Source organism: Molossus molossus, unplaced genomic scaffold (assembly GCF_014108415.1).
Source record: "Molossus molossus isolate mMolMol1 unplaced genomic scaffold, mMolMol1.p scaffold_m16_p_1, whole genome shotgun sequence".
NCBI lineage: Eukaryota > Metazoa > Chordata > Mammalia > Chiroptera > Molossidae > Molossus > Molossus molossus.
This window is the reverse complement of record NW_023425344.1, coordinates 40,270,269-40,286,126: the sequence shown is the minus strand read 5'-3', so window position 1 is coordinate 40,286,126 and position 15,858 is coordinate 40,270,269. Positions and strand designations below refer to the sequence as shown.

The 15,858-nt window shown below is 44.2% G+C and overlaps 1 protein-coding gene across 1 annotated transcript in view; it reads left to right on the top strand.

The window, feature by feature from the left end:
* The first annotated feature begins 3,242 nt into the window (after window positions 1-3,242).
* Window positions 3,243-15,858, top strand: part of IGFBP7 (insulin like growth factor binding protein 7) — an 83,393-nt gene continuing 70,777 nt past the window's right edge. The window contains exon 1 of the mRNA XM_036261906.1: window positions 3,243-3,742. Coding sequence (XP_036117799.1) covers window positions 3,268-3,742 — 475 coding nt within the window. The 5' untranslated portion in view covers window positions 3,243-3,267. The remainder of the gene's footprint in view (window positions 3,743-15,858) is intronic.

The following is a 15,858-nucleotide window of genomic DNA, read 5'->3' as shown; positions in this document are numbered from 1 at the left end:
AAATCTAATCTGTAGTGAAGGTAGACTCAAGCAATGTAAAGCTATGAGTGGTAAAGGAGCGGTCTTGTTCAGTGAGAGAGAGGGGTGCTCGGTACTTTGTGGTGGCACCTTGTCTGAACCGGGGAGATGATCTTGCCTTTATGGCCCTGAAAGGAAACCATCCCGGGTGGCACCTTGATCTTGGACTTCCAGCCTTCAGAATTGTGAGAAAATAAATATTTCCCTGGCTAGTTTGGCTCAGCAGTTAGAGCGGCAGCCCACAAACTACCGAGTTGTGGCTTCAATTCTGGTCAAGGGCACGTACCTTGGTTGCATTTCAGTCCCCAACCATGGTTGGGGTCATGTAGGAGGCAACCAACCAGTGTGTTTCTTTCACATTGATGTTTCCCCCCTCCCCCCACTCCATCTGAAAATAAATGGAAAAATATCCTTGGGTGAGGATTTAAAAAAGAAGAAGAAAGAAAAAAAAAAAGAAATATCTGTTTTGTAAGCCACCCAGTCTGTGGTATTTTATTTTGGTATTTTGGCATTCCTAGCAAACTAACACAGACCTATATAATAAGTAAAAAGATTTCAGGAACCAAAACACTTCCCATGAAGAAAAACCCAGATTCAGATGGCTTCACTGGTGACATTTACTGAACATTTAAAGAAGAATTAATACCAATTCTATAAAAACTCTTCCCAAAAAACAGAAAATAAGGGAACACTTACTAACTCATGAGGCCACTATTACCCTGATACCAAAACCAAAGATGTCACAAGAAATCTACCGTCCACTATCTCCTTTGATATAGATGCAAAAGCCCTCAACAAAATATTAGCAAATAAAATCCAGAAACATATAAAATAAAAAATAAAAAAAAAGATTATACATCATGACCAAGCGTGATTTATCCCAGGAATACAAGGTTGGTTTAACATTCAAAAGTCAATCAATGCAATACACCATATAAGTAGAATAAAATACATCCTCAATAGATGCAAAAAAGGTAGTTGATAAAACCCAACACTTCTTCATGACAAAAGCACTTAACTAACTGGAGATAGTTAGGCATTTCCTCAACCTCATAGAACCACCTGTAAAGAATCCACAGGTAGCATCATACTTAATGGTACAAGACTAAAAGTTTTCTCTCTAAGATAAGAAATAAAACAAGGATGTCAACTCTTGCCACTTCTATTCTACATTATACTGGAGATTCTAACCTGTTTCTTGCAATTAGGCAAATTAAAGAAATAAAGACCATCCAGATTAAACAGGAAGAAGTAAAATGCTATTTGCAGATGACATAATCCTGTCTCCGCTCCAGGCTCTTCATCTCACTCAAACTGAAGCTGAATGGGTGACAATATCATCTTCCTTGGAAGGAAGGAGTTCTCTGCCTATTTTCAAGCCCTGCAGATTGGCACTATCACACAGCCCAGATGCCCCCTTCAGTGATGAGGACCCTGATTTTCGGCTCTCTGGGCAGTGAGGGCCCCCCAGAGGGACTCTACTGTCCCATATGTTGGCTCCCATGCAGACTTTGAAAACACTATGGGCAACAGCTATTAGTAGTGGTGCACCTGCTGTTAGTGTCCCTATGTTCCCCCCATACCCCCCAAAACACATAGTTTGCAGAGCCTGAGGTCTTGTCTGGCAGCAAAACCCACTGGTGAGCATCTTTATTGCTGTCTTCCCTTCCTGATCACTCCCTCCCTCACCTACCCCAATCCCAATGGTATGTCCTGACCTGGTCTCTCAGGTAAACTACTTGCACTGGACTCTGTCTAACATTTGGCTTCTGGAACCTAAAACTGTGACAGATAGTCATAGTAGGTCCTGAAATCAACTTAGTGGACTCCGACCAGCAAATTAATAAAATTGAAATAGAATGGAATAGGAAATAGAGTACACTCTGCATCTGTTTCAACTTGAGACTATAGACTGTATATCTTACTGCAGACAAAAGCAGATTTATTTAGGAAAATTCTGCTCTAAAGACTTTTCATTGTTTTTTAAACAACTATCATGTCAACATACAACCTTTAAAAAAAGTACCACTTTTCCAGAACATGTTAAGGAGAGGCCAAAAAACAGTACCAGGTTTTCTGAGGGTGCTTGGTTTTGTTATTTCCTCAATATTGTGATTATTTCATTTTCAAGAAAGTTGACCATAATAATCCTAGGAAGAGTCTAGTGAGAGCAGCCTGTGTGTATTACTGATGACACTGTGAACCACACACTTTGAGTTAGTTCAAAATCCTATAAATCCTTGAATTTATGCTAAGAAAAAAAGAACTAAAATGTGACATACAGAATCACACACACTGCAGTGTTTTGTATTCAATAAAAAATGGAAACAACTTAAATGTCTAATAGGAGGAGTTTGGAGGACGGTATTCTCGGAGAAATAATTTTTTTTCAAGTTGAAGTTGAGTTTCTATAGTTCGTCACAGAAAGATTAAGGAGGAATTGTCCATCGTTTACATCAGAAACCTCACAGGATTGCTGGTGAAAACTGGGGGTGCTTTAGGTCCTCAGTGGCACCCCAGTTCAGTTCTCGGGAGAGGTCTGATGGAGGTCCAACACAATTTAGTAGGAGCTTAAAACAATGGCACAGCCCTCACATAGATGGATTCCAGTACTCACATTTAAAATGTGAGTTGGCATAAGAAAGCAGAGGGGGAGGAGGCAGTTAGGAGGTTCCCAAGAGTAGTGGTTGGCAACAATTTGTCCCTTTTAGCCCGGCCCAAGACCGCCTGGGACCTGGGGCCCCGGGGACTCAAAATCCCCATGTTTTAAGAACGAATTGTTCTTAAAAGAGTTTCCCAAACCGCAGGGTGATCAGTACTCAGGTCTCCCGGGTCCACTTAGAAGTTAATACATTAAACACTAGGTCGGTTCAAAGTCCTTGTGAATAAGTACAAATAATTGGGCTGGGGAAACGAGGATCCAGAGGGTGAGGAAGACGATCCACCAGGAACTGAGGCGCAGCCTGCGGGGCAAGGTGCCGGAGGCTAAGCAGGGGCCGGCGGGGTGCGCTTCCAGGCCGAAGCGGAGCGCAGCGCAGCGGGTCTGAGCCCGGCGCCCTGGGCCCGCGGATGCCCCACCCAGCCCCGCCAGCAGGAGCGCGCTGGAGCCCCGCGGTCCCGGGCGGGGCGGCCGCGCTCTCGCCGCCCCGGGGTGTGGTTCCCGTGGCTCGGCCGGGTGGGGCGCCGCGTTTAAGGCGCGGGCCAGCGGGTCCCGGCTCACTCGCGTTCCCGCCGCCGCCGCGCCCCACCATGGAGCGGCCGTCGCCACGCGCTCTGCTCTTCGGCGCCGCCGGGCTGCTGCTCCTGCTCCTGCCCCTCTCCTCTTCCTCCTCTTCGGACCTCTGCGGCCCCTGCGAGCCGGCCTCCTGCCCGCCCCTGCCCCCGCGGGGCTGTCGGCTGGGCGAGACCCGCGACGCGTGCGGGTGCTGCCCGATGTGCGCCCGCGGCGAGGGCGAGCCCTGCGGGGGCGGCGGCGCCGGCAGGGGGTACTGCGCGCCGGGCATGGAGTGCGTGAAGAGCCGCAAGAGGCGGAAGGGTAAAGCCGGGGCAGCAGCCGGCGGCCCAGGGGTGAGTGGCGTGTGCATGTGCAAGAACCGCTACCCGGTGTGTGGCAGCGACGGCAACACCTACCCCAGCGGGTGCCAGCTGCGTGCCGCCAGCCTAAGGGCCGAGAACCTCGGGGAGAAGGCCATCACCCAGGTCAGCAAGGGCACCTGCGAGCAAGGTGGGCACGAGCGCTTTCCTCTCCGACTCCGCCCCCTGGCCCGCCCTGCTGGAGAGCCGCGCGCCCCCTAGCGGGTCAGACCCGACGGGGCGACCGCGGCTGGTGCTCCCGGCGCTGGTTCCCGCGACTCCCCCGGTGGGCACCTCAGGGAACAGATGGAAGGAAAGGAACTGGCAGCCCTGGGGATGCCAGCGGAGATGGGCAACACCTCCCTGCCCCCTCCCTTTTTTTTTTTTTTTTGGTAGTTTTAGTTTTAGAGTTTGCTGTCTGCCGCAAGAAAGTGGGGACTTGCCAGGCCAGTCCTCACTTTTGATAGTAAAGATTTTGCGATATCTCAGACTCAGCATCTCAAAAGCTCACCCAACTAATGCTAACAGCTGGCAAGTCGATTCTCAAAAATGGCCCCCATTCTTTTGGGAAACCAGAGATATCATGTTATCATGATTTTTTTTTTCTTGGCTCGGATGTATAGAGGTGAAGTCAAGAAATAGGGAAAAGAGTTTGACGACGTAATGCGAAATAAGGACTTTCAGAGAGAAGTTGTTTGTCCCACCTTGAATTGTCTAGATTGTCAGAATTATAAAACTCGGATTTCATGGTTTCTTAATTTGAGAAAAATAATTCACTTACTGGAAATGACAGATTCTTAAATAGTTATCTAGAAAATTATTTGTGGGGAAAAAATATGCTGACTCTTTGAAGAATGTCTTTATGATGTAGTTTATGTTGTGAACCCTATGACCATTTCATGTTTCTTTCTTGTTCCTTTTTTTTATGTCATCTGTCCCCAGGATGCACTGTTTAACAGGAATGGCTTTGGGGTCATGTTTAATGGTTTATTTTATTCCAAACAAGTCCAATCTTGCCATAAATGAAAGTGGAAAATAAGTAGAGACCGGACTTGGAAATAAAACACAGATTTTTACTCTAATGCCTGAAACAGCATTTTCCATAGGCAGCAGTTTCAAGGGAAGGTTAGGATCCAGCCTTGGCAGGCCTTCTCCTGGTCCCAGCCAAAGTGGAAAAGGGAGTGAGGCCATTCTGAAGGGACAGAAGCAACTTCTCCTTGAACGGCTCTGACTTTCACCAGACTTTCCAAATAATTCACTCTAGAGCTTTTCCCAGAAGTCATATGCTAACAGGTCATATGTCACTAATTTCAGTGTTCACTACTAAAAGCCTTAAATCGTGTAATGTACTGGTAACTATATTATTATTACCTGAAACTTAGGAAGTCATAACCCCAAGTAATGCACATACATTTCCAACAGAAACAGTCATTTGTTCCTTTGCATCTAATTGATCAGTCATATCATGAAAGAGAAATGTGTATAGTTTAAGAATTCTTTCCAAATAGTAAGATTTCCTTAAACATTTCAAGGGGCATTTTCCCCCAGTCTTTCCAAATCATGGGTACTTGACTTATCAAAACAGACGGTTAGCTTGGTGATTCTAGCCCGTAGCTGAGACTGATAGTCATATGGAACTACAGGCATATCTCAGAGATAATGCAGTTAGGTTCTAGACAACTGAAGTAGAGTGTCATAATCTTTTTTTAGGTGGAGGGCCTTGTCTTCAATTTGTTTTTGTTTTGTTTTTTAATTAAAAACAAAAAAGCAACACCTATGAAATGCAGTAAAGAGGAGTGCAATAAAATGAGGTATACCTGTGGTCTTATAACCTCATTGCATGTACACCCAGCTCCCCAGCATCTCTCCAGACTGCAACCCCCATGAAGGTACAGACCTGGTTTTTCTTTATGTTTGGGGAAATGTTAATAGAATAGCATCTAAAACTGGAATCCTAGACATAAATTAGCCTTTTCTTCCCAACCTAAATTTAGAGATGGGGTCTAGTGCTTGGGACCATTTATAGGAGAATGCCAGAGAATTCAGGGAAAAAATGTGAGGTCCCCCAGAGTACTTTTCCACAGCAGAAACAATGAGGCCTAAAACCAGATTTTCTAATATATTGCCCTGACTCTTGAATGTGTTTTGACAATTACAGAATCAAATCCAATGGAGTTCCATTTACTTCTGTGCCATTTAGCATTGGGGCTTTGCAAAGAATAAAAAATGCATTTTCTAGGTTCCTCCAGCCATTTATACATTCAAAAGAAATTTGAGTTACACTTCCTTGTGTATTGAGAAGAAGGGGACCTTGTAGGACTCAGCCACAATGGTGTGGTTCAATCTGTGTTCTTTGTGTTGGTCTCATATCACCTATACTTATTGAGCATCTAAAGTGTATCAGCACTGTCCTAGGTGCTGTAGAGCGAGGGATGCACAAAACAGAACTGGTCATGATGATTAAGAAGGTATCCATACAAGGTGCAAACTCAGCCCCTTGAGTGCTTTCGCTGGAGACCTGGAGACACTCCCAAATCTTCCCTTATTTTATGAGATCACCACTTACCCACCTTCTGGAGAGAGAGATCTTAGTCTGCTCGTTTTCTGTACCTCTGATAAGAGGCAAAGCCATCATTCTGAAAATCTGTTTGAAAGGTAATGAGCTAATAATTTCACTCACATCTTAGAACTGTCATCATGAATTTACTGCCATTAGATCTTATTGAGGTCCCTGAATAACTGGAAGAAGGGATTGACAATTTAGTTTAATAAAAAGTTAATACAGAGAAGCTGAGATGTATAATAAAATCTCACAGTTGGAAGAGAGCATTGTGCTCCTTTATTCCAGTGCTTGGTTACTTCTTGTTCATGGCCCTTTAAGTCTGAGCTCCTTGGTAATCCCACTTGAGCCACCTTGGTCCCTTTGAGTCCCATCTTCTCTTTTATCTCCCCTCAGAATTAATTTTTACTTGTGGAATAAGAATTCTTTCTTAAGGGTCTCCGCTGTTATACCTTTAGGACCAAGTTCAAACACCCTAGCAGTTCATACAAGGCTCTTCACAGTAACTCCATCCTGTTATTTTGGCCTCTTCTCTCCAACTCCTTTCTAGTCCAGACAGAGTGTTTGCTCTCAGCTGCTGTTTGCAGTCATACCAACACACTTACCCTTGCTTACCTTTCCACGCTCTGAACTCTTAGCCTTAAGATGTCACTTTCTCTGGGAAGCTCCTTGACTCTCCCACCACCGCGACCTCCCAATGATGTCCTTGTCCTTGGACTCTTCCAGCCACTTTTTCAATAATGTTTATTGCACATATATTAAGACACAGAGCTCTAGAACCAGACTCCCCTGGGTGTGAATCTTAACTCTGCCACTTCCTTAGCCTTGAGCCAGTTGCTTGACCTCTCTGGACCTGGGTAGTGTAAAGACTATAGTCATACCTACCTCATAGAGTTGTTGTGAAGAGTCAGTGTTGTGAAGATTGATCATAGAAAGCACTCAATGAATATTCATAGTCATCATTCAACCTTCAAGTAAATTCCATGAGGGAAGGGAATTTTTGCTCCCCAATCTATCCCCAGGGACCTATAGATAAGGGCCTGATACTAGTAGGTGCTTTAAATATATGTTGAATGAATGAATATATATATGAATTTTCCAGGTACTGTTCTAGTCTCAGCCTTGAATAAGACAACAAGATAGATCCCTCTCTGATGGCATTTACTGTATGCTTTACACAGAAATAAGTAGAGCCCTGGCCAGTTTGAGCAGTTGGAGTGTCAGCCCATGGACCAATGAGTCGCAGGTTCAATTCTGGTCAAGGGCACGTACCTTGGTTGTGGTCAGGTCGTGTGGGAGGCAACCAGTCGATGTGTCTCTATCACATTGATGTTTCTCTCTGTCTCTCTCTTTCTCTCCCTCCCTCACACTCTATCTGATGATAAATGGAAAAGTGTCCTCAAGTGAGGAATTAAAAAAAAAGTATAGATGTTTTCACATAGTCATATATGCTGTGAAGAATATACAATATGAGCCTTGGCTGGTTTGTCTTAGTGGTTACAGCATCAGCCTGCAGACCAAAGAGTCACAGGTTCAATTCTGGTCAGGGGCACATACCTCGGTTGTGGTTTGGTTCCCGGCCCTGGTTGGGGTCATGTGGGAGTCAACCAATCGATGCGTCTCTCACATCAATGTTTCTCTCCCTCTTTCTCCCTCTCTCTCCCTACCACTCCGTCTGAAGATAAATGAAAAAATATCCTTGGATGAGGAGATTTTATATATATATATATATATATATATATATATATATATATATACACACACACACACACACACACACACATATATATATATATACATACAATATGGAAATTGGATAGCAACTAGAGATGGATGATGTTTTTAAGTGGGGTGGGCCGAGCCTTGCCGAGTACCCATGTGAGGATTTCTGTAAAAGGAGCAGAGCTCTTGATGGGAGAGCAAGCTCTGCTGTTAGTATAGCACCTCCCCACAGCCTCCAAAGCACTCTCTGAATGTCTCTCTTCCCCACTGGACTGGGAGTACCCCAGAAGAGGAGCTCCATCTTGTAATTCTTTATAAACACAGTGGCTGGCTAATAGTTGGACACTTCGTAAGTATTTGTTGATTAAACAAAGAAATCTCTTAAGGAAGTGCCTTCCCTTTTGAAAATGCAGGCAATGGACTCTCCTGCCTGTCTGTTCCTTCTCCTTGTTTCTCTGCCTTCTTGATGTCCAGGCCAGGGACTACATTTGACGTTGACTCATCTCCCCATCCTCTGCTACCCTGAATTCTAACATTAGGTGATCACTTCCCCCAACCCCAAATCTCAACATTTTCCCATCCTCTTGATGGTTAGAATTCGGTTCAGAGCAACAGAAACTGTTCTGTAAATGGAAGAAGCTTCAGTGAAGATTTTTTTTTTTTTTTTCAGAAACTCATTTTGATGGATTTTAAACATTCCTCCTTTGAGAAGCTAATTTTATGCTCATTTTAATGCTGATAACATATTATTCCAATGCCCATGTTCTATTATGTTTTTCAATGAATTTACGAACTTGTGATGTTGTGATTTATAATAAGAAATATATATAGATATATATTTGATCTTCATCCTATTTAACTCCTCAAACCTTTGGAATAGTCCAAGTGTTGAGAGCAACAAGGTGTCTTTTGTTAAACTAAGAAGGTGACTTTCATAAAACCCCAAGTCACCTAAGGATAGGGACTGATTGCCAGTGGAGCCATGTGATTAGTGGGTCGGAACTTTCAGTCCAACCTCCTGGGAGGAAGAGGGGCTGGAGATTGAGTTCAGTCACCAGTGATTGAATGATTGGATGATGTAATCAATCATACCTATGTAATGAAGCCTCCATAAAAATCCAAAAGGCTGGGTTTGGAGAGCTTCTGGGTTGGTGAACACATGGAGGTCCTGGGAGAGTGGCTCACACAGTGAACATGGAAGCTCCGTGTCCTTTCTTCATACCTTGCCTTATGCATCTCTTCCATCTGGCTATTCTTGAGTTACATCCTTTTATAATAAACTGATGATCGAGTAGTATGTAAAATGTTTCTGAGTCCTTTAAGGCACTCTGGCAAATTAATCGAACTCATGGAGGGTGTTATTAGAATCTCTGATTTAGAGTTAGTCAGGCAGAAGCACAGGTGACAACCTGGACTCATGATTGACATGTGAAGTGGGGGGTGGGCACTTCTTGTGGACTGAGCCCTTAACCTGTGTGATTTGATGCTATCCCAAGGTAGACAGTGTCAGACTTGAGTTGAATTGTAGGACACCCAGCTGGTGGTGGAGAATTGCTTGGTGGTATGAAAGAAAACACACATGCAACTGGTGTCAGAATGGTAGAACATCATTGAAAGTTAATACAGAGTGTTCCAAAATTAAATGCAATTTTAATGGCCTGGCTTATCTTGTGGCAAAGGGTTGGCGGGGGAGGGGAATTCAAGTCAGTGCATTACTTTGTAAAACTACCACTGTCATACCACAAAGACCGACAGGGAGCCCCCTGGATTGGGATCCTTAACCCAGATTTATGAAGAGCCAGGAATGGCTTCCCAGAAGAGCGATGTCCTGACTGAGACAAGGATGAGAAGGAATTGACTGAAGAAGAGCTGGCGTGGAGCTTGGAGTGAGGGAGAAGGAAGTGAGGAGCATGACAAGCAGAAGGAAGAGCACGTGATTCGGTGGGGCTGCCTCACGGAGAGGGCGAGCCACGGGGGCAGCGGCACACTTAACAGAGCTTAGTGATCGAGGGCCTCGTGGCCCATTAAGGAGTTTAGACACTATCACCAGAGCAATGAGCCATTGAGTGATGTAATTGGATTTGTGCTTTTAAAAAAATCTCTGTTGGCCGCCCTTAGGAAGATGGATTGGAAGGGGCAGGACTGTCGTCAGAGACTCCCATTAGGAAGCTATTACAATGATCCTGGCAAGAGATGCCTAACTCCTGCTACACAAGACCTTTGGTTTCTCTTTCAGATCTTAGAAGCATTGTTGAATCAGGGGTCCTAACCTGCCACGGCAAGCTGTTTGTTACTTGAAAGTGAAGAGTCTGTATTGTGCTTTTTCCTTACTAAATGAGTCCTCACAAATGCTCTGACATCACTTTCTCATTAGCTGGCCCTGCTCCCAAGTTACAGCACACACTCATTTCATCTCAGGAGGCTTTTCCCCTGTATCCCCGTTCCTCTGCCTCTCTGCTTTCAGATCAGAAACAGAGGTCGCACTCTGAGCAGCCTATCCCAGCCCCATAGAAATACTTTAAAATTTTTTTCTGGCCTCAGTTGCCCTTCTTAAACACAGAAACTTCTAGAAAGCTGAGTGAATCTCTCTTACCACTTTACCTAGTTTTAATCACTGCATCTTAGGGAAGATTTGGAAACCTGAAGAAGCTTTAGAAAAGAAAATAGGCAGCCTTGTTCTCCAATCTTACTCACCAGGAAATGATACCATTAACAGTTGTGTAAACTTCCAGACCTTTTCTTATTCACGTATAAGTATATTGTGTGTGTGTATACATAACATATTTAGCAAAGGTAGTAATATAACAGTTATATATGGGCACACATTTATTCACAATTAATTTAGTTATTTTGCTGTACATCCTACACATGTATTTTTATGTATCTATAATAGTATTTCTGATTGATAGCTTACTAGCAGTAGAATTGATGGAATAAAGGTTATTCATTTTAAATGTTGCAAGCAAGTTGCCTACTGAAAAGGTTTATGCTCCCTCCAACTGTATATGTGAGTATCCTTTTCCCCACACCCTTGCCTGCATGGGTATTATCAATCCCTTTCATTCTTGCCAAGCTGAAATGCAGTATCTCCCTGTTTGGTGTGCAATTTCCTGCTCTCTGGTGAGATTGAACATCTTGTATTTTGTCTATGAATTGCCTACGTATACCTTGCCATTTTTTTCTGTGTGTATTATTTGTAATTTTCATATTTATTTGTAGAAGGTATTGAATTATTAGGGATATTAACATTTTTGTTAAATGTTTGTTATATTTTCTCTGGAAAAGAAAATAGGCAGCCTTGAAGAAGGGTCTTAAAAGACTTAAGATTCTTTTCGAGGAAAGTAATCCAAAGAACGAGTTAATGTTTCTTCATGGTTTGGGAATTAGTTATTAAACAGAGGGTGCCTGACCTACTTTTCTACAATTCTTCAGGAAATGGAATTAAAGGCCTAGATGGGTGAAAAAGATGTAGGAATTAAGAAGCACAAATTGGTTGTTAGACTGGTGAATCTAAAGGGAAGGAGGGAACGAGGGTGGACTGAGATAAACCAAAGAACGTCTATGCATATATGCATCACCAATGGACACCGACAATAGTGTGGGGAAGGCAGGAGTGGGGTGGAATTGGGGAGAAGGGGGTCAATGGGGAAAAGAAGGGGGGACATCTGTAATACATTCAACAATAAAGATGAGTTGTTTTTTTTAAAAAAAGGCCCTGGCCGGTTTGGTTCAGCGGTTAGAGCATCAACCCGCAGACGAGAGAGTCCCGGGTTCAGTTCCCACTATGGGCACATACCTCGGTTGTAGTTTGTGCCCACCCCCGATTGGGGTAGCAACCTGTCGATGTGTCTCTCTCACGTCAATGTTTCTCTCTCTTTTTCTCCCTCTCTCCCTCCTGCTCTATCTGAAGATAAATGCAAAAATGTCCTCTGGTGAGGATAAAAAAAAAAGGCCTAGAATTAACTAGCCACTTTCAACCAATGGTCATTGGTGCCAATAGGAATCCCCAATTTGGGTGTGGCAAAGAAGGAAACTTGATTCGATGCAAACAGCTTAGTTGTAATACAGGGCAGCTATGGGACAGCTCAGTAGTGTTATAGCTCAATTATGAAGCAGTGTGGCTGTAAAGGGGCCCTGGAGAGAGGAGGCCCTGGAGCGAGGCCCCTCTCCAGCTAGGCAGCTCTGGTCTGCTCCGGTCCACCACACTCCACACCAGTGTGCCTCACTCTGCTCCTTTGCTCTGTAGAGATGTCGTTGGTGTTTCAGCTCCAGGTGGGGAAATGCAGTCTTCAGTCTTGGGTGAAAAGGGAAAGTGTGCTTGGAGAACTAGCTTATAGAGACACAAGTCCTTGCCCCTGGTCTCTGATTGGTCCATCCTCATGCAAATAAGAACTCTAAATCCTGGCAGTTCGATTAGTCCAAAAGGCACTGTCCTGACTGACCAGAATAGGGCTGCTCTGATTGGTCAATGAAGATGCTGATGGGGAATATGGCTGAGCAGCTCCAATTGGATGGGGGCAAGTCTCAGTCCTATTGGTTGGAATAGGATTCCAGGGACTCTGTTACAATGGCTGGCTCAGGTGGCAGGAATACAGTGCAGGCAGGCAGTTCAGTGCAGAGGCAGGTAGCTTAGTGCAGGCTTCTACCTGGTGTGCAGTTTTTGTGGAAGTCCCCTGTACAGAAATGGCTGCTAGGCGGTTTTTAAAATTTGAACCCAGTTAAACCATTGAAAGACCTTCCTAGTAGGTATCTTCTTTCTTGGGGTCCACACCACCAAGCACAGATTACACACCAGGAAGAACTTGCAGGTAAAAACTGTTGACTACTACTACATGCTCATAGAGGAGTCAGGAGAATTCTGTTCCCAAGATTCTCTGGTGGAGAGCTGAGAGGTAACCTAAGTGAGGAGCAGAAGCTGGGAGAGGATGTTATAACTTTTAAGATCTCTTACTTTAGATAGGATATGGAATGATTAAGCTAAGCAGGCATTTATTATCATCCTTAAATATGATTTACATCCTGTCTCTAGCACCTGCCCTCAGGGTTGACCATAGACATCCCTTCTAGCAGAAACTGCCTTGTAAGTCTCTTTTGGATAGTTTAGTGACAGAAGTCCCTTGGGTAGAGTCCAAGGCCAACTGACCTTCTCTCGATCTAAATTCCTCCCCCACAGTAGATAAGATTATGGTACTTCCTTTAACCTCAAAATACTCTGCAAATGATCTGCCTCATCTGTGTTTTTCATTGTAAGACAAATAAGATCTTATTCTTAGCAACTGTTAAAAAGGGAACCCTGAATTAGTGTCAAAAGGACTTTCAGGCCAGAGGATATATGAGTATAACCTTTTATGTAATTTAGATACAGGAATGGCATCTTAATACAGCTTTGAAATGGAAGAAGGCTTAGAAGTATATAAATTAATGAGCCTGCTATTTTAGGCAATTTTAAAGATTTCCCAGTGAACCCTTTTAATGAGGGGGTGGAAAGGTGGGAAGGACTAGAAATGTCAAAGGAAAGCTTTCCCAGGCCTGTTCTAGGTGGATTTTCCAGATCGATTAAGACCATCACCCCAGCAGCACCCCACCACCCCCATAAAGCCTTGGAGACAAAGTGAGATCAGAAGAAGAAAGCCATGGTTTATAATGTGGGAGAAAAATGTTTATTTTTGACCCAAAATTGATGTGATAAATAGCTGAATTAATGGCTAATGATCTGGTGGGGTTCATTAGAAAGAGCAGGAGCTAGCAATAACCCCATCCCCTCAATGCCTCTACCAAGCAGGGGGTTACCAGGGAGAGGGGCTGTCCATGAAATTGGCTGGGCCCAAAAGCAGGCCAGGGTTGCAGAGAAGTTTTTTCTCTGAAAAGTAAGAAAGGTTCAGACCAGGTAAAACAGATCTAGTAACCCGTTTGGACAAAGCCCCATTCATCTGGTATGAAGTTCTTACTTACAGTAAGAATGTTGACAAGGCTAAGGACAAGCTCACGTGTTCAAAGTAGAGTCTACCACTTATGAAAAAGCAACACCCTCAAAACTTAAGGATAATATATATTATAAATGAAGGTAGTTTAGTCTACCTGCTTCACAGGATTATTGTGAAGGTCACATTATAGGACAGACATGAAATCACAGTGTAAAAGGTGCAGCAACAAATAAGTGCAAAGAATCATTACTGACTGGACTGGAAACTCCTTGGGGCAAGAATTCCCTGTAGTGGTGATCATGTAACTGAGGTTTGTAGTACTTTACAGTCTGCTGCTTTGGATGTTGTTACAACACTTTGGGGAAGTAAAGGGAAGTACCGTCCCAGCTTCCAAAGAAGGAAACCGAAGGCCAGCCATCACACAGCCAGGTAAATGACAGTGCTGATGCAGAAATCCAGGTGTTCTGCTGCAGCCTCGCTGTTCCAAGTATGGCACAGAGACCAGCAGCCCCGTTCTCTGCACCGTCTTTCTCTTCTGTGAACCTAAGGCCATTTCAGAATAAACAGTTCAAAACAAAAGCAATTCACCAGAGTCCAGCTCGTGGGTGGAACGTTTTGGGAAGACCTTAAAGAATTTATCCTGCTTATATTTTCTTTCTGATGAGTTGACGAAGGAGATGTATGATACATTCCTGTCTAAATAACTCTAAAAGAGCTCTTTCAATGAGCATAAAGTAGAAATTCTACCTGATAACAAAGGTGATGTCATAGTTTAATTGGCTTTTGTGGTAATGTGGTATGCTTTATAATAAGTGTCCTATTACATTCTGGGAAAGATGGTATTTCTTAAATGAATGAATGTTTCTGAGGGACTTGGTACAGATCCCTGAGCCCAGTCTCGTTCCTCCAGGGCCAGGTTGGAAATCTGAGAGCCAGTCTCCTTGGGGGCAGCAGAGAGTACGTTCCCAAGCAGGACTCCTTGGGGCATAATGTTTGTGTGTGATGTTTGATCATTTGCCAGGCTTTTCTGGTGACTCTGAGTTAGAGTAAAGGAGGAGAAAAATCACTAAGATAACCATCAACATGCTCAAGTGTTCCTTTTCCCCAGAGGTTTTAGCCCTAAGCACCACTCCACCGTCAATTTTCCCAGCCAGGATAATAGCGTTTACTGCAGTCCTGAGCGGTGGTTCACTGTAGGACTGCTCTCTTGAGGGAATTTGCATTTTTAGGGACGGACCCATATGTTTTGTCAGGTGACAACTTCCAGAAGAAGGAAAATCCATGTAAGGGTTTGAGAATGCAAGTATAATCCTTTTTGACTTTCTGTGAGGGGAAAAAGAGCACTTCACTGTTCTCACGGCAGAAATGCAGCTGACTCCAATCATCCCCTTCTTTCATGTTGTTTTTCTTGAAGAAAAGCCGGGGCCATCTCCAGCTTTGGAGGAGGCTTGTCTCGTTCCCTGAGTGAGAAAGGCTCATAGGCATTTCATTTACGTCGGGGCAGATTAGTGGGCCAGCGGTCAAGTGGTTGAATTGGGAAAGCTTTAGATCTAACATCTGTTCTGCTCTCTTCTTGCCCCAGCCCAAGCAAGGGAGAAATTTTTATCAAGAAATAGATCTCCTGGAACATTCAGAAGGTTTTGACAGAGACCACACAGAAATGAGGCTTTAGGAATTTGTCAGGGGTAGCCCGAGCCTGCAGGATGCAAAGCCTGCTCCTTCTCCGTGGGAGCTTTCGGAACTTTCTGCTCAGAGAACAGAAATCCAGAAGTGAATTGCACTAGCAGCTGCAGCAATTATGCTGCAACCCTCCCCCCACCCCCACCCCCCAACCTCAGGAAGCCACAGAGCCTGTGGTAGAAGATGAAATGCTTAGGCCACAGTGCCGCTCTGGGTTAGAGAAGGCGGGTTGAGGACATCCATGCAGTGAGGCTGCTTATTAGAGATGCTCAGCCCAGCTGGAGAGGGCAGGCTGGGGCAGAGATCAAGATGCAACGGAGTTTTCATGGGCCAGGGCTGCGGAGGCAGCGGCGCCTCTCCGCTCAGGTGTATCTCAGATCA